The 19607-nt window shown below is 43.4% G+C and overlaps 1 protein-coding gene across 4 annotated transcripts in view; it reads left to right on the top strand.

The window, feature by feature from the left end:
• The window catches only part of RUFY1 (RUN and FYVE domain containing 1), a 653398-nt gene that overhangs the window by 68518 nt on the left and 565273 nt on the right, over nucleotides 1-19607 (top strand). For all 4 annotated transcript variants that reach the window (XR_003853338.1, XM_029583262.1, XM_029583264.1 and 1 more), the window contains exon 2: nucleotides 9256-9417. Coding sequence is in view for 3 of the 4 variants with exons in the window: in XM_029583262.1 (XP_029439122.1) it covers nucleotides 9261-9417 (157 nt within the window). In the remaining variant the exon portion in view is untranslated. The remainder of the gene's footprint in view (nucleotides 1-9255; nucleotides 9418-19607) is intronic.

Raw genomic sequence — 19607 nt, 5'->3', positions numbered from 1 at the left:
TTAAAGAAAACAGTGCATGGAGATAACTGGGGGTAACTTGCTGGTGTGGCAGTTGCTACCCTTAACAAATAACAGTATCAAGGCTTAATGCAACTCCATCATTGCTTTCTGCTTCAATGGCAGTGGGAAAAAGAGAATTGGATTCATACAGCAACAAACGAGGGCTCTGACTTTTATGGTTTGGGGAACAAATAAACATGGGGGGTAACTTGCTGATGCAGGTTTTACTACCCTTAATCATTAAGCCTGATACTTTTGATGTAGCTCCATCATTGCTCTCTGCTTCCACGGCAGGAGTTAGGGGAAAATTGGATTCGGATAGCATCCGAGGGCCTTGACTTTTACAGTCTGGGAAATTGATAAGCATGAGGGTAACCTGCACAGTGCATAAGCTTGCTAGGCAGACTGGGTGGATCATTTGGTCCTTTTCTGCCATCATTGCTATGTTTCTTTGTTTCTATGTTTACCATAAAAGATGTTTTCCTAGCTAGCAGGATAAAGTAGCCATGCTAAATAACTGCTTGCCTTTCTGGAGAGTCAAATACGTAGCTAGATTAATCTCTATTTCCTAGCGTGTAGCAGATGGACTCAGGACCAATGGGTAGAGTGTGCTCCTGATTGCAGTTGGAGACAAGAGTCAGATTTCAATCTGACATCAGCACTACATATACCTGTGCATGAGGCTTTGCTCTCCAGTTTTTTTCCATTTCCATAGCAGTTCGGGACTTCACACATGCGTTAGAAAATCAAACTCCAAATTTAAAGAAGAAACAAAGAAAACCTTACCTCCAAAATGAGCCCTGTTCTTCTGCGGTGCTTTGAGCAAGCAAGTTCTCCACGTCTCTAACCTACATACGAATATGGGGGTGGCTTGCGGGAATGACAGCTACTACCTGGAGATTAATACCCTTATTCAATAAACATACTCACTGTTAATGCGACTCCAACATTGCTCTATGCTTCAACAGCATGAGGCAATGTGGAAAAAAGGATTTGCATTCACAAAAAAGCGGGGGAGTAGCTTGCTTGTTGCGGCGGTTACTACCCCAAACCAAATAAGACTGATACTTCACTTTCAATGCATATCCAGCATAGCTTTCTGCTTCAACGGCAGGGGGGAAAGAGGAAAAGAGGATTTATATTCAGGCAACAACTAACAAGTACTGAATTACATAGTCTGGGTAAACAAATAAGCAGGGGTGTAGCTTGCTTGTTGTGGCTCGAAGATATGGCAGCTGAGATTCAATGCCAAGAAGTGCAAAGTCATGCATATGGGAAGAGGAAATCCGAATGAACTGTATTCGATTGGGGGGGGGGGGGGGGGGAAGGCTGATGTGCACGGAGCAGGAGAGAGACCTTGGGGTGACTGTGTCTAATGATCTGAAGTCAGCGAAACAATGTGACAAGGCGATAGCAAAAGCCAGAAGAATGCTGGGCTGCATTCAGAGAGGAATATCGAGTAAGAAAAGGGAAGTGATTATCCCCTTGTACAGGTCCTTGGTGAGGCCTCACCTGGAGTACTGTGTTCAGTTCTGGAGACCGATTCTCCAAAGAGACAGAGACAAGATGGAAGCGGTCCAGAGAAGGGTGACCAGAAAGGTGGAGGGTCTTCATTGAATGACTTATGAGGAGAGATTGAAGAATCTAAATATGTACACCCTGGAAGAAAGGAGGAGCAGGGCTGATATGATTCAAACTTTCAGATACTTGAAAGGTTTTAACGATCCAAAGACTACGACAAACCTTTTCCATCGGAAAAAAATCTGCAAAACCAGGGGTCACGAGTTGAAGCTCCAAGGAGGCTCAGAACCAATGTCACAAAGTATTTCTTCACGGAGAGGGTGGTGGATGCCTGGAATGCCCTTCTGGAGGAAGTGGTGAAGACCAGAACTGTGAAGGACTTCAAAGGGGCGTGGGATAAACACTGTGGATCCATCAAGTCTAAAGGACGTGAATGAAGAGTGGGTGGCTCACGGGAATGACGGCTACTGCCTGGAGATTATACCCTTATTCAATAAACATACACACAGTTAATGCGACTCCAACATTGCTCTATGCTTCAACGGCATGAGGCAATGTGGAAAAAAAGGATTTGCATTCACAAAAAGCGGGGAGTAGCTTGCTTGTTACGGCGGATACTACCCCAAACTAAATAAGCCACATACTTTACTTTCAATGCATATGCAGCATAGCTCTCTGCTTCAACGGCAGGGGAGAAGTCTGATACTTCACGCATATCCAACATAGCTCTCTGCTTCTACGGCAGGGGAGGAAGTCTGATACTTTACTTTCAACACACATCCAGCATAGCTCTCTGCTTCAACGGCAGGGGAGGAAGTCTAATACTTCAAGCAAATCCAACATAGCTCTCTGCTTCTACGGCAGGGGAGAAAGTCTGATACTTCACTTTCAACGCATATCCAACACAGCTCTCTGCTTCTATGGCAGGGGAGGAAGTCTGATACTTCACGCATATCCAACATAGCTCTCTGCTTCAATGGCAGGGGGAACGTAGAAAGGTGGATCTATATACAGACAATAACCAACAAGGACTGAGTTATATAGTCTGGGTAAACAAAGGCATGGGTGTAGCTTGCTTATTGCAGCGGTTACTACCCCTAACTATGGTAGATATTCATTTGGATGTAGTTCCAACACTGCTCTCTACATTAATGGTGCGGGTGGAAGGGAAATAGAAACAAAAGGTTACTAAGAGCCAAGAGTAACAGATAAGTATGAGAAAAAAAAAGTGCGAAACTAGCTGGGCAGACTGGATGGGCCGTTTGGTCTTCTTCTGCCGTCATTTCTATGTTTCTATGTGGCGGTTACTACCCCGAATCAATTAAGCCTGATACTTCACTTGGAATACATATCCAGCGCAGCTCACTGTTTAAGCGACGGGGGAATAATGAAAACAACCAACACAACTGAATTGCACAGGCTGGGTAAACAAATAAGCGTGGGAGTAGCTTGTTTATTGCGGCAGTTACTACCTCTAACCAGTTAAGCTAGATACTTCACTTAGATGCAGCTCCAGCACTTCTCTCTACATCAATGGCAGGGGTGGAAGGTAACTAGAATCAAAAAGTTACTAATAAGGGCCAAGAGTAACAGATAAGTATGAGAAAAAAAATAAGTGTGAAAGCTTGCTGGACAGACTGGATGGGCCATTTGGTCTTCTTCTGCCATCATTTCTATGTTTCTATGAATATGGAGAATATTCGAAGCCTGGTGTGAAGACTGTGACATACTTCTGCGGACAGTCAAAATCCACATGATCCTGGAATTTCTGCAGGACGGCTTATGGAAGGGGTTGTGTCTCAACTCCATCAAGGTTCAAATTGCCGCGTTGGCTTGCTTCAGAGGGGACGGCATCAGTCTATCTTCATACCCAGACGTCTCCCGCTTCCTCAGAGGTGTTAAGCAAATCCGACCACCACTAAAGTGGCCGGTACCCCTATGGAACCTCAATCTAGTACTAGATTTCCTAGCGGGAGCTTCCTTCAGACCTACCTACGGACTGTCTCTAAGGCTTCTTTAAGGCTTCTAACCTTGAAGACTGCGTTCCTAGAGGCAATATGTTCAGCCCATCACATCTCTGAACTTCAAGCACTATCCTGTCTGGAACCATTCCTCAGATTCACACCGGGATCAATACAGCTACGCACTGTCCCTTCCTTCCTTCCAAATGTGGTTTCTCATTTCCATCTAAACCAAACCATCTCGCTGCCATCTCCAGATGAGCATAAGAACTAGGAAGACTCTCACCTTCTTCGCCACCTTAACGTCGGCAGACTCCTAGTCCGATACCTGGAAAGGTTGGAATCTGTACGAAAGATGGACCACCTATTTGTCCTTCACAGCGGGAAGAAACAAGGGGAAGCGGCCTCGCGGGCAAACTTAGCCCGCTCGATCAAAGAAGTAATCAAGGCGGCCTATGTAGAGGCAGGGAAGCCTCCACCTCTGCAAGTCAAGGCCCATTCCACCAGAGCCAGGCAGTGTCTTGGGTAGAACCAAGATGCTGTCACCCGCCGAGATCTGTCAGGCGATGACATGGTCCTCCATTCACACCTTCTCTAGGTTCTACCGCTTGGATGTTCAGGCCCGGGAGGACACAGCATTCGCAAAGGCAGTATTAAGTGGGTCACGGGCAGCATCCCACCCGGTTCGGGAGTAGCTTTTGTACATTGGTCCTGAGTCCATCTGCTGCATGCTAGGAAATGGAGAAATTACTTACCTGATAATTTCGTTTTCCTTAGTGTAGACAGATGGACTCAGTATCCCACCCACGGCTGCCTCAGAATACAGAAACCTCGGGTGACAATCCCAGAGAGCAAGACAAGCATGGGTAAGCCACGCTTTACCCCTAGTTAAGACACCCATAGTTACCGGGTGTCGGTGTTTTTTGGTTGAGTGCACTGGTGGTCTCCAGCTATAATTCACGTCAACCAGTTCAAGTTAATCAAGTTATTCAAACACACATATATCCACATCTGCTTTTTGAAGAGAATACTGAAGAGCAGAGCTTCCTGCATGGGTATATTTAGTGCTGACGTCATATTGAAATCTTACTCTGTCTCCAACTGCTATCAGGAGCACACTATGCCCATTGGTCCTGAGTCCCATCTGTCTACACTAAGGAAAACGAAATTATCAGGTAAGTAATTTCTCCATTTTTTGACTGAGGAGGCTCATGAGGCGGTGTTCACGTGCAAATTCCTGCACATGCTCAGTAGAGCGACAAGCTCTACTTGCTAGGAGAGACACATTTGTTCAATGCTGCTACTTGACATCACCCACATGTAAGGATGCCAGTAAAAAGGAAAGGGAAAGTTTGCACTTACCCCACCGAAGCAACTCTCCCAACTGGACAGCGTTTATTAACATTGTTTGCTCCTGGCCCTGCTTCTCAACCGGGGGGCAATTTCCCTGCTGCTGTTCCTGCTGAGGGAGCAGCGGAACAGTTTGGGGAGGTCACCCTTAGTCCTCCGGATCTTCAAACACCGTCGGCCCGAGGTCTGCTGGAGCTCCTCTATTGCCCACGGTGCCGGGTGATGACGTTGCTGAGGAACGTGCGGAAGGTGGGAGCCAGAGAGGAGGTTTACCTGAGCAGTCCTTCTCCTCCCCGTGGCTAATAGAGTCTGCTGATGTCGGAGCGGAGGATTTCCCTTCGACCTCGACGCCGAGTAGGACCCTTGATACGTTCAGAGGAATGGAGGCTGCTTCTAGGAGACCAGCAGAGGAGGCAGACGTTCCCTCTCATGGAGTAGAGGGTGAGTCTTTTTTGGTTCCAACGAAGCCTGCGTTGTGGGGTCTGGTAGCCGGTTTTGGCTGCTCACTCAGAGATCAAGGGACTAAGCTGGTTCATCTTAACAAAAGAATTGATGCCTTGGAAGAAAAAATGGATGGTCAGATTACAGATGCTAAATTATAATTAGAGAAGGTTGAAGCCTTCTCTTCAAAAATTCATGACTGTAATATTAAGTTAATTAAGGATTTTAGTAATACCTCAAGAAGATTAGAATACTTGGAAAACTATAATAGGCATTTAAACCTATGTTTTTTAAACTTCCCTAAAGTCCTGGGGGAAGAACCCTATTATACTTTAAGAAGTTACTTCAAGGAAATACTAAAATATGAAGATGAGAAATTACCTTCTGTTTGTAAATTGTTATTTTTGCCTGTTTCTGCCAAAGTGAGATGTTCTCAAAAGCAATCTGAGGTGTTAGAGAATTTAACACAATTTTTGGGAAAACTCCTCTACGGAGGTGTATGACCGTGCTACTCTCTTGGTTACATTTTCGACTGAGCAAGAACTTAATGAAGTAATGCGGAGATATTTCAAGAACATCTCTGCTTGCTTTCACTTCCCGAAGTCCATTTATATCCGAACTTTACGCGTTTAACTGAGGAGAGGAGACGGGAATTTCTTTTGTTAAAATCTCAGATTATATCTCTTGGTTTCTCCTTTTGTTTAAGATACCCGTGTAAATGTGTGATTCGCTCACAGAATGATTCCTTTATTTTCTTTTTTCCAGAACAGTTGAAGTAATTCATTAATTCTAGGAACATAACTACCCTGTCTCTAGTAAACATCTAGGTTATGAAGATCTTTAAGTAAAAGAAGCAGTGATCATGTTAAATGCCTGTTTCTTGCTATGAATATTTCTTCATATCTCCCTGAAATTCGTCCCCCCCCCCCCTTTTGGATGATTATTTAAGTTGGTGAAAATGTGCATTTAAAATGGTTATAAGTTGTCCTGAATACTATTTTGTTGTATATTATATATGCTATTTTCATTTCTTTCTAGAAGTGTTTTCTTACTTGTATATTTGCTGAAAATAATAAAAATAAAATAAAATAAAAAAACCCAAAGCTATTGCTTGCATATACATTAAGAATATCCTGAAAACCCAACTGGTTTGTGACCCTCGAGGACCAGAGATTCCCTACTCACGCTATAAAAGCATATGGTGCCAAGGTGCTTTAATGAAAGAGAATACCAGTGGTTCTCAAGCCAGCCGGGTTTTCAGGATATCCACAGTGAATATAATGAATATGCATGAAATAACATAAGAAGTTGCCTTGTTGGATCAGGCCAAGGGTCCATCAAGCTCAGCATCTAGTTTCCAACAGTGGCCAGTCCAAGTACCTGACAAATACCCAAGCATTAAACAAATCCTATGCTACTAAAGCCAGTAATAAGTAGTGGCTATTCCCTAAATTAACTTGATTAATAGCAATTTATGGACTTCTCCTCCCAGGAGCCAAGCCAAACCTTTTTTAAACCTAGCTACATTAACTGCCTTTACCACATCCTCTAGCAGTCAATTCAGAGGTTAATTATGCATTCAGTGAAGATTTTTTGTTCTCAGATTTGTTTTAATTGTGCTACTTGCTAACTTCATGGATTGCCCCCTAGTCCTTGTATTATCTGAAAGAGTAAATAACCGATTCATATCTATCCGATAAAACCCTTTGATGATCTTAGAGACTTCTGGAATTTGTTGCCAGGGGATGTGGTTAGTGCAGTTAGTGTAGCTGGGTTCAAAAAAGGTTTGGATAAGTTCTTGGAGGAGAAGTCCATTAATGGCTATTAATCAATTATACTTAGGGAATAGCCACTGCTATTAATTGCATCAGTAGCATGGGTTCTTCTTAGTGTTTGGGTAATTGCCAGGTTCTTGTGGCCTGGTTTTGGCCTCTGTTGGAAACAGGATGCTGGGCTTGATGGACCCTTGGTCTGACCCAGCATGGCAATTTTTTATGTTCTTATCATATCCCCCCTCAGCCGTCTCTTCTCCAAGCTGAATAGCCCTAATCTCTTTAGCCTTTCCTCATAGGTAGCCGTTCCATCTCCTTTATCATTTTGGTCACCTTCTCTGTACCTTCTCCAGTGCAACTATATCTTTTATGAGATGTGGTGACCAGAATTGCACACAGTACTCAATGTGCGGTCTCACCAGGGAGTGATACCAGGCTATTATGACGTTCTATGTTTTATTAACCATTCCCTTTCTAATAATTCCTAATATTCTGTTTGCTTTTTTGACTGCCGTGGCACACTGAGCTGACTATTTCAATGTATTATCCACTATAACGCCTTGAACAAGTTAATGTAAATCAGTTATTTACTCTCTCAGATAATAGAAGGACCAGGGGGGCACTCCATGAAGTTAGCAAATAGCTCATTTAAAACAAATCAAATAAAATTCTTTTTCACTTAGCGCATAGTTAAGCTCTGGAATTCATTGCCAGAGGATGTGGTTACAGCAGTTAGTGTAACTGGGTTTAAAAAAGGTTTGGATAAGTTTCTAAAGGAAAAAGTCATAAACTGCTATTTCAGTAATTAATAAGCAACAGTAGCTTGTGATTTATCTAATGTTTGAGTACTTGCCAGAAACTTGTGATTTGGATTAGCCACTGTTGGAAACAGGATACTGGGCTTGGTGGACCCTTGGTCTGACCCAGTATGGCATATCTTATATTATGTTCCTATGATGTTTTTCCTGAGTGGTAACTCCAAATATGGAACTTAACTTTGTGTAATTCAGCATAGGTTATTTTTCCCTATAATTATCAACTTGCACTTGTCCACATTTAAATTTCATCTGCTATATGGATGCCCAATCTTCCAGTCTTGAAAGGTCCTCCTGCAATTTATCCATTGTGTACCTTTTTGCACTGAGAAAACTGACCCCTTAATCCTACTCTCTGTTTCCTGTCTTTTAACCAGTTTGCAGGCCATGAAAGGACATTTCCTCGTATCCCATGATTATTTAGTTTTCTTAGCAACCTCCCCTGAGGGACTTTGTCAAACACCTTCTGAAAATCGAAATACACTATGGGCCAGATTTTCAAAGGGGTACGCGCGTACCCCCCGAAGACCTGGCCCAAACATCCCCTGCGCGCGCCGAGCCTATGTTGAGTAGGCTCAGCGGCGCGCGCAAGTCCCGGGGCTTTCCTGGGGGGGCGTGTCATGGCCGGCGCATCATCGGGGGCGTTCTAGGGGCGTGGCTGCGGCCTCCGGACCAGCCCCCGGACTGGACCCTGACGCGCTGGCGGCTGGTCCAACACGTGCAAATTACGTCTGCTTCGAGCAGGCGTAACTTGTACAACAAAGGTAGAAGGCGGTTTAGATAGGGCCGGGAGGTGGGTTAGGGAGGGGAAGGTGGGGGGAGGCCGAAGGAAAGTTCCCTCTGAGGCCGCTCCAATTTGGGAGCGGCCTCGGAGGGAACGGAGGCAGGCTGCGCAGCTCGGCGCGCGCAGGCTGCCGATTTTGGGAAGCCTTGCGCGCGCTGACCCTGGATTTTAATGGATACGCGCAGCTAAGCGCGTATCTATTGAAATCCCGCGTACTCTTGTTAGCACCTGGTACGCGAACAAAAGTATGCATGTGTGCAAATTTATAAAATCTACCCCTATATCTACTGGTTCACTGCCTCCATTGCATACAGATTTAACTCATACGTATTCATTGTGGATATCTTAAAAACCTGACTGGCTGGGGATTTCCCCAGGGCAGGTTTTGTAGCCACTGCCTTATGCTGATGAGTGAGGAGAATCTGGAAGCTCAATAAACCCTGACTACTCAAAAATGCTCAGATACATCATGCTCTCACAGTCCTATTTTTTATTTTGGAATGCAAGTATTTGTATTCATTAGATTGCTTAAATATCGTGGTAAATACATTTTCATTCCAAAATAAATTTAGTCCTTGATGATCTAATTTTGTTCTCTGATTTTTGTGCAGCTGCCATGGATGAACTTATCAACTTAATGAACATGATGAAACTAAGCATAAAAGTATTGATACAGTCTGCTCTGAATGTTGGTCGAATACTAGACTCAGATTATCCTCCTCTGCAGCAATTCTTTGTGGTGATGGAGCATTGTCTTAAGCATGGACTGAAAGGTAATTCTTCATTTGTTTTAGATTAGGGCTGGCCAATTTCAGTCTTCGATAGACACAAACAAGCATTTAATTTATTGCATTACCTGAAATAATGAAAGTTACAATACTCAGCTGTCTGTCCAACTAGTATTTTTCAATGTGTATTTTTGTGTTGTCAATCATGTATCTAGTTTAATGATTTATGAATAATCTTAACATTGCAATGAGTTGATGTACTATCAGCATATGTATGCAGTAAATCATGAAAAATATGAAAAAAAACAATACAGACTAATGTAGTATGGATACGTAAAGCCAAACATAGCAATAAGTTTGGGTTACTGTTGCGTTCATGCCTCTTCTCGCCCCTCGCTCACCCTCTCTACCTTGGGAGCGAATCCCTTTGGCTCTGACGGACAGATGCAGCCGCGGCTTCTCCCTGCCTCTTGGTCCAGGTGTCTCCAGGCTGGCTTGATGCTATGGATCCACCATGTTCCTGATGATGTAAGGGCGCACGCGCGCTCCAGACTTGTACCAGCAAGGGTGCGAACCTCGGGGGTGTCCCCCCCCGTAGTGACATCATCCATTTTCACTTTAAAAGGTCTTTGTTTGCTAACCTCTAACGAGTTAGCAAGGAACTCCAACAGGACTTGCTTCGGCAGTCCACGATACTTGCAACAACGATCCAAGTCAGTGAGGGGAATCCTTCTCCACTGCTCGGCCTTTTCAAACTTACCAGGAGTATCCGCTCCACGGGGGATCCGCTCTCTGTTCTTGATTTCAGATTGCCAAGATGGGATCCGGTACTCGCTCCTCGAGGGCCTAAGTCCCTGAATACTCAGAAGACTCCTCATTGCCTAGAAGCGATCGCAGACGTGAACACAGTGAGTTCTATTGTAGATAGGAATCGGTACTTGCTCCACGAGGGCCTACATTCCTATAGCTCTGAAGACTCCCTTCCGTCCAAGATGTTATCGCAGGTACAGAGATCGAGAGTTATATTGGCAAGATTGCAGATAGGAACCGGTACTCGCTCCACGAGGGCCCATGATCCTAGAATCCTTTACAGACTCTCTTCTACTCTAGAAGCCATTTCATATACAGCAATTGTGAGTTCTTATTACAGACTGTTTAGAGGAACCAGTGCTCGCCTATGGCTCCTGTTCCTGAATATACTGAAGACTCTCTGTGGCATAGAGACCATTGCAGACATCTACTATTGTGAGTGTACCATCTTGTATCCAGTATACCCTGTCTACTCACTACTTCTAGTCTCTCTCTACAGCTCAGCGACCCAGAGATTATATTCCAGTATCATAAGGACTTCAGCCCTACCAGACACATCGACTCACTACTGCCACCACTGGTGGTCCAGCTTCCAGCCTAATAAAGAACTCTTTATGTTTATGTCATATTCTAGCCTAGCCGGTGGTTCTTAGGATCTCCTCCTGGGGGCGCTGTCATCTGCCATCGGCCCAGGGATTCACCATTTCCTCCAAGTGGTCATTCCTTATACTACCATCACTCTGTGGGAGCCAACCACTACCGACCAGTAACACCGCTTATGGAAGTATTATATAGATAGCTACCTTCTCTTTCTATGGGACTTGCCAGCAGCCTATATATAACAGATTGCTACTCCGTAGCGGAGGCATGATAAATTGCTATCTCAGCAGCGAAGTACAATATGCCTATTGTTAGCTCCTCTCCTGAGAAGAGTATCATGGAACAGATTTCCAACTCCTCTTCCCTGGGAAGTTGATCCATAACAGATTGCTACCTCCTTCCCTTACAGGAGCATCTAACAGCAGTTCGCTAACAGATTACTAACTCTGCCCGCCTGGCGAGGTAAGCACTACAGATAACTAACTCCTTCCCTCTGGAGGAGCAGATCCTGACAGATTGCTACTCCTCCCCCTTTCAGGAGAAAAGCAGAACAGATTGCTAACTCCGCCCTCCTGGCGGGGTGAGCGATAACAGATTGCTAACTCCTCCCCTCTGGAGGAGGAGAGCGTAACAGTTACAAAGCTAATAATTATGGAGGGATGAATGAACCTGGCCTTCATTTTTTGATACCAGAATTTTGTTCACACTTAATTACAACTGATTAGATGGTCAAATAGTACTTCTAGGAAAAAACCTAGGTCTTCATCCCTTTTTTGAAAGCATGATAGTTTAATTCATGCCTCAAAATCTGGAGAAGCTGATTTCAGAGAAAAGAAGAAAATACATCTCTAGAAGAAATTCTATTTTATGTATTTATTTCTTTCCATCAATAAGCCATTACATGTGGATGATATCATCTGGCAGCACCGAACAGATTCATCTCTCCAAGCTAATAGAGCTTTGAACTCTACTAATCATGTGCCAGAGTTCCCACGTAGGCATTGCCTTGTCAGCCTCCTTGTTTTTTGTCTGAGTACAAGCACAGATGTGTATTCGGTCTCTCAAGATATATCTTAAACTTGATATTCGATAATTTTTTCTTCGGTATTTGCCTTTTTAAGTTGCCTTGCTGCCTCTGCAGCATCTACAACAGCACTTTTCAGTGATATAAAAATAAATAACTTGCCTACTCAAAATGTTTGGCAAGAAGAAACCTACCATTAGTGGCTTCAAAAACTGTATCTGCAGTAAGGTAATATCCCTGACGAATGGTCACAATTCTATCAATGCTTTGGACTGAACCACTATTTAGGCAAAGTGCTTCTCCTGTGGATGAATGTTCCCACATTCCTAGTGTTCCAGGGTGTGAAAGATGGAGGACCTGTGCAAATTTCATCAGTCGCATCAGATCCTCTTCCTTCAGTGTAGCATCTGTCTCGCCAGAAAAAAAGAGTTGAGCAGGAGCTCTTGTAAAACCACCCCATTGGCACAAGCCAAAATCGCAGGATCAAGTACTGCAAACTGCCTTACGTTGAGGAAGAAGTGCGGTGCATTTGTACTGTTGACGCATGGCACATTGATGTCATTGATGCAGCAGGCATTGGCATTGTTGGTGCGTCGCACACTCAACATATTCATACAAGCGTCGCACACTCAAGATATTCATACAAGCTTTCCCAGACACCAACATGGTCAACTAATCTCCAACTACACCTTGATTAACCATATCTTGATTAACCATATCTTCTATCGTTTACCTGTGTGAATTAATCCTGTCCTTTCTCTTCCTTCTCAGCCAAGTTCTTATCACCCTGTTATATGTAACTGCCTTTTCAGCACCATTGTTATAGTTATGTTTACTATGCACCCCTGTTTTATGTGAACCAGCATGATGTGACTGCTGTCTCGAATGCCGGTATATAAAAATTTGAAATAAATAAATAAATAAATAAACATGACACATTGATATAATTGATGCATGGTGTACTGATGACACAAAGCACAGCTCACCAGTGTACTCTATTTATTTTATTTATTTCAATTTATATACCGGTATTCCAGTGTAATCATACCAGTTTACAACTTTAAAACACATTAAAACAGGGTAAAATCAACATAAAAAACCAAAACAATAATAATTCAATACAGTATACAGACAATCTAAAATAATATAATATAAAATTAAATTAAATCAACATTCTAAAATCTATGCTAAAAAGTATAGCAAAATGATAGTCAAACGGCTTCCAGTATCATGCGAATACATCTGCTCACGTTCCTTATTTTAATCTCCAAAAGCACATAAATGAGTTTTTAGATTCCTTTAAAAGGTTGACTCAAATCTTAGTTCGCTAGGGAGCTCATTCCAGATAGTAGGGCCACCAGTGACAGCGCTCGTTCACATACTTTATTCAGATGAGCTAATCTAGGTGATGGTATTGTCAACTGCCCTTTAAACTTTGATCTCACCCTGCGTTGCAAGGTCTGAAGTCGCAGGGAGGCATTTAACCATTCATTTTTTTTTTTGTTATAAATTGCTTTATGGATTAGTTACAAACATTTATGTTGTATTCTAAAATGTATCTGTAGCCAGTGCAGATTTTTTAAAACAGGTGTATTTTTTTCGAATCAGTCAAAACCCTTGCGGCTGCATTTTGTAGTAACTGCAAAGGGCGGGAGAGTACATTGAGGTAAACCTAACCAAAGTGCATTACAATAATCTACCTTTGCAAACAAAAGAGTCTGTAAGACTGTTCTAAAGTCTTGGGTGTATAGGAAAGGTTTTAACCTTTTTTAAATTTGTAGTTTATAGAAACCATCTTTTATAATATTCGCAATTGATCTTTTCATGTTGATCTCACTGTCCAACAGTATCCCTAAATGCACGACACCTTCGATGCATGGGGGTTGCACCCCACATCTTAATGTCTTGATGCACCATTTTCATGGTGCAGCAATTCCACTACTGCACAGTGCAAGGAGCACAGCATCAGATCCCCTTCCAAGCTAACAGTCTTGATGCAACTGACACATGCATCAATGAAACATCCCTACTCTGCACCGGCTTTGTTGATGCGGCTCAAGGGAGTCCTCTCAAAACACCCAAAGCAGCAATTCTGCTGCAAATCCCAGACATACATCTCCCCCAGAGGACGTAGCCATTTTTCCACAAATTTTCAACAGGTAACAATTGACTCCATCGCTTTACTTTAGGATTTATAATCCATTAAGATAGTCAAGATCCTCTCAAAGAGTTCTTTTGGATGTCCCTTGTATTCAAATCAGTGCTTAGTGAAACAAAATCCAATAATCCAATTTTTGTTAGGAAAGAAGAAAAGATCATTACTGACCAGCAATTAGAGCATTTGGATCTTTGTAATCATTGGTCTAAAAACCTCCAACCACACTTTAATTGCAAAAAAAAAAGTATAATAGTAATTAAATCTAAAAACTTATCATAGAAATATCTTTAATTCTTCTTTAGACTAATCATTATGTGAAATTGAGATTATAATCACAGTGGCCCACTGACTTAGGCCAGCAATTCATGTTATTTGCTTCAGGGCTGACCTATACAAACAGTGAAGAATTGATCATTGTGAAGACAATGAAAAATAATACAAAAATGCTCTAAGAAGCTCAGCATTACAGTGATATACTCACTGCAGCGCAATCTCAAACACAGAATTTGTCAACGGAGCTACTACTCTTGGCCATATCTTTAATGTGAAAATGCTCAGACATACGTAGTTGCTTAAAATAGTGCTCTCACACATGCGTAGTTCTCAGGTTAGAAACCGAATTAATTCTTATAAACTGGTAGTATCAATTTAGTTAGAGATTTGCTAAAAAAAAAAAAAGAATTTATAAGTACTTGTCAGTGCTCCTGAATTATTACTGTCTACACTTCCTTCCAGTTTGCATTGTTTATAAATTAGGCCTGGGATTATTTTAAGTGTGGATCCTGTTCTATCTTTAACACTTACCATACTAAATATTTTAACCCAGTAGATTAGTGAAAATATGATTTACAACATTTAACTTTTTGTGCATCAGACGATATTGTATAAATCAAATTTTATTCTTGCCCATTATTCTATGTTGGGAAAATCAAGAGAGCACTCCAGAGGCAGACTCCAGAGTCAGATTTTGGAGAGGAAGAGTTACTTAAAAAAATAAAAAATGGAAGTGTTTTAGTTTCTCATTGTTAAACAATATGATTTTTTCAATTCTGAAATGGTTTGCTATTGATACAGTGAAAAGGGACATTAGAGAGAGCCTTCCATATCATCGAGAAGGCTGTACACACGATTGTGCTGGGACCACCCTGGTTACAACTGCACTCTCCTCAGTTCGACTTGGATCCCTCCAGCTGACAAGGTGGAGCTCTCATTGCCGCTCTGCGTGCCTTCTCCCTCAGTTTCACTAGCTTTGACTTCACTGGGACTGCCACCGCAATATGCTGACTTTGCGGACGTTTTTTCCAAACAGGCAGCAGAGATCATGACAGAGCACCATCCTTTCGACGGTGTTATTAATCTGATGCCTGGAACTACCCTGCCATGAGGTAGGGTGTATCCCCTATCTTTTCCGGATACCAAAGCCATGTCCCAGTACATCCAAGAGAACCTTGATAAGGGATTCATCTGGCCCTCCAGCGGGCACGGGATGGTTCTTCGTAACCAAGAAGGACAGAACATTATGCTGTCACCAAGAAGGACTGATAACCCCTGCCACTTATTCTGGAACTACTAGATCGACAGCAAGGGCCAGGATATTCATGAAGTTGGATCTGCCCAGGACCTACAACCTCGTTCGGATCAAGCAAGATGACGAATGGAAGACCGCGGTCATTAGACGAGAAGGACATTACGAATAACTGGTCATACCCTACTGTTTATGCAATGCTCCTGCCATATTCCAGGCATGATGAATTAGATCTTCAGGGACCTGCTATACAGATGCGTGATGGTCTATCTAGACGACATTCCTGTCTTCTCCAAAGACCTCCCTTCCCACTGTCGCATGTTTGAAAAGGAGAACTTGCCCTTCCAGGCGGTACATAATTTCAAGCAATGGCTTCCGCATGGACCCCGAGAAAGTGAAGTGTATCCTGAATTGGCCATGACCCTCCGGTGCCCGTCCCTTACAAAGGTTTTTGAGGTTTGCAAATTTCTACAGACACTTTATTCCCAACTACTCGCAGATTGCGGCACACCTTACAGCGCTCACCAGGAAAGGAGCAAACACCAAAGACTGGCCCCCAGAGGCAGTCACCACCTTTCTTAAACTCAAGCGAGCCTTCCTCCAGGAACCATGCCTCTGCCACCCTGACCCCACACACCCCTTCATTCTAGAGGTCGATGCCCCCTCGGTAGGGATGGGGGCTTTTCGGAATTGCGTTTGGAGGGACTGATTGAGAACTATTTTAATATAAGTTTAGATTGACTAAGAACCGTTTTAATTATTTTATTTATATACCGTGAAGCAGCTGGTTTTACAACTGAGAGTGAGAGACATAAAGGTACTTAAATATTATGCATTTTAGATTACTTAATATTGTTTTATTATGAATGCATTTTATTGTGTTTTATTTTGTTTTATTTAATCTATTTTAAAGGAGCAATCACATATTATCCGGTTATTTTTATTTGTGTTTTTTATAATAATTTAGTAGTTATGTATTATGTAAATTTAACTGTTCTTTTATTTGCATTTTATGTTTGGAAACCATTGTGATGGCCAGTCTGAACGACGGTATATAAGAATTTTATAAATAAATAAATAAATTCTATTCAGCCAGATTCTACCACTTCCACATGTAAAAATGTTATTACTAATGTAAATACCTATACCTAATGTTATTCTCTCCCTTTCCTTCTCTCCTCCCAGTTCTTTTACCTTGTTATTTGTAACTGCTTCCTTCTACACAAATAGGTTATTGAATTGTTCACTGTACACCCCTGTTATATGTAAACCGGCATGATGTGTTTGCAACATGAATGCCGGTATATAAAAATTTTAAATAAATAAATAAATAAATAAATAACTCTCTGACAAGTGAGTTCTTTGACCTTTCTCCTTCTCCCGGGAGTTTTCCCAGGCGGAGCGAAACTATGGCATTAGAGACAAAGAATTGCTAGCCATAAAACTGCCCTTAGAGGAGTGGCGACAATGGTTAGAGGGGGCACAACACCGTATCACAGTGTATACCGATCACAAAATCCTAGAACACCTTTGCCATGCTCAACGTTTGAAAGCCCGATGGTCCCTGTTCTTTGCCCGCTTCGATTTTAAGGTAAGATATAGGCCGGCCACCAAGAATGTGTGAGCAAATGCTCTTTTCTGGTCATTTGAAGTAGAAGATATTTCAAACCCCGGGCCACATCATTGACCCAGCACAGATTCTCCTAGCTGCTTCCATGACTGTCCCTCCAGGAAAGATGATCCCACAACTTCGTCTCCGTCAAAACGTTTTGGATTGGTCTCACGATTCTCACGTCGCAGGACATCCTGGTCGGGCCTGGACCCTTGCACTACTCCAGCAGTTTTACTAGTGGCCGTGGATGCAGAACGACGTCAAGGCCTATGTGGACTCCTGTCCCACCTGCGCCCAGCAAAGACCTAACTATGGTGGGACAACCTTGGGGGCTGTTACAGCCATTGCCAGCCCCCAAGGCACCCTGGACCCATTTGTCCACCGATTTTGTGGTGGACCTTCCCCTCTCAAACGGCTGTGTTATCTGAGTCATTATCAACCATTTTTCTAAAATGGCCCATTTTGTGGCTCTCCCTGGTTTCTCTTCTGCACTGGAATTGGAAAAATTGTTTACCACCCACATCTTCCGGCTACATGGATTTCCTCAGCACATTCTTTTGGATCCAGGCACCCAGTTCCCAGCAAAGTATTAGCGCTCTCTTTAACAGAAGTTCAATATTCTGTTAAACTTCGCTACAGCTTACTACCCTCAGGCAAAAATACGAGCGGAACGCACAAACCATACACTCCAGACTTTCCTGAGGTCCTTTATCAATGAGCATCAGGACAACTGGGCTACCCGTTTACCTATTCCATTATCAGTTGCTTCACCAGCAGCTCAACTGACCGCTCACGAAATCCAGGAGCTATGGATCTGGACCAAGCCTATGATAGAGAAGGCCGCTCTCAAAGCCAAGGAGACAACAGATGCACACCAACGTGTAGCCCCGCAGTTCAAGCCTGGAGGAAAGGTCTGGCTAAGTACCCGACATATTTGACTTAGAATACCCCCATTCGGCTAGCACCTTGCTGCATAGGACCCTTCTCTGTTATTCGGCAGATAAGGCCAGCCATTTATCAATTACGCCTACCTACAGCCCTAAGGATCCATGATGTATTCCATGTCTCCTTCCTCAAGCTCTTAGAGCTCTCTTGGGCTACCCGAAGGGTTCTGGATTCCCCAGAGATCGCCTCAGTGGAAGACCAATTATTTCAAGTGAGAGAAGTTTTGGATGTAACAAGAAGTGGGCGTACGTGATATCCTGGGAAGGATATGGCCCCGAAGAAAATACCGAACCTGCTGCCAACACACTAGACAAAAGCCTGCTCAAACAGTTCCACGCTTCTCATCCTAAGAAACCTAAACCCTGGGGGGGTTTAGAGGAGGGGGTACTGTTGCGCTTGCTGGCCACGGAACTTTGCGGCCATCCGTGTCACCGTCCCACGCCATATTCTCCCTCCACAGTCAGGAGCCACCGCTGCCGACCAGTGGAATATGCAACCGGGCCTCTCAGCTGCCACCAATGCTGCACCTCTTCTTTGTGGCTAGGAGCTGCTACCGCCAACTTCCTGCCCCCACCGGCATTCCCTTAGGAGCGCGCATGCGCCTCGCTCCTCCTCTTAAAGAGGCCATGATGGGAAAACCACCGCAGTCCTCCCTGATGATACCAGCACTCCCTATTTAAGGCCAGGCCCTGCCCTTGGTCCTGGTCTCTGCAACAGGTCGAACTCCGTGTGAGTAGCTGATTGCCTGACTCCGTGTTCCGACCCTGTTGTCTCATCTTCCCCTGGATTGACTCTTGACTCTGACCTCGAACCTCCTCTGAACTCTGCCTGTCTCGACCTTGGTGCGTTTCCTGGACTTGCTTGATTGTCTCCTCCCTCGACCCTTGGCCTGCCTGCTGAATTCCACTGCTATCTGCCTGCCCTGACCCTTGCAATGTCTTTTCTTTCATCAGCTGTTCATCTTGGGAACCCTTGTCACCGGAGATCTGTGCCTAAGTCCAGCCATCCCCGACACCTAAGGGCTCAACCTGCAGGGAATGTGGGCTGCTAGTGGTGAAGGTCCTGTTGGACCTTTGCACTGACCAATACCGTCCGCCGCAGAGGATCTGCAGGACTCTTGTCTTCAGGTAGCGTCAACCTCGTTTCGGTCCAGGGGTCCCCTCATTCAATAGAGGCGTTCTGGGACAGAATTGTTAGCTGGATAAGTTATCTAGCTAATTCCAGTATTCAAAGGTAGCTGGAAAAATTGTCTAACTTTGTTCGTGCTGTATATTAGTCCTAAAGTTAGTTGGTTAAAGTTATCTGGCTAATTTTAAGATAGTCTAGTATATTCCAGGCACTATTGAAAAGTGATTTATTGAGCTCAAGGATTTTGTTTAATTTGTTATAATTTGTTTTTGTTTTATGTAATATTTTGGCTTTGAATGTTTTATATGTATGTCGCTTAGACTGTTTGTGTTAAGCGATTTAATTTTAATAACTGTAAGTGTATTCAGTGTGTGGCTGCACCGCTGAATATTCTGCCAAAGTTGTCCAGATAACTTTATCTGGCTCATTTTGC

Source organism: Rhinatrema bivittatum, chromosome 18 (assembly GCF_901001135.1).
Source record: "Rhinatrema bivittatum chromosome 18, aRhiBiv1.1, whole genome shotgun sequence".
Taxonomy (NCBI): Eukaryota; Metazoa; Chordata; class Amphibia; order Gymnophiona; family Rhinatrematidae; genus Rhinatrema; species Rhinatrema bivittatum.
This window is presented reverse-complemented; position numbering and strand designations above follow the sequence as displayed.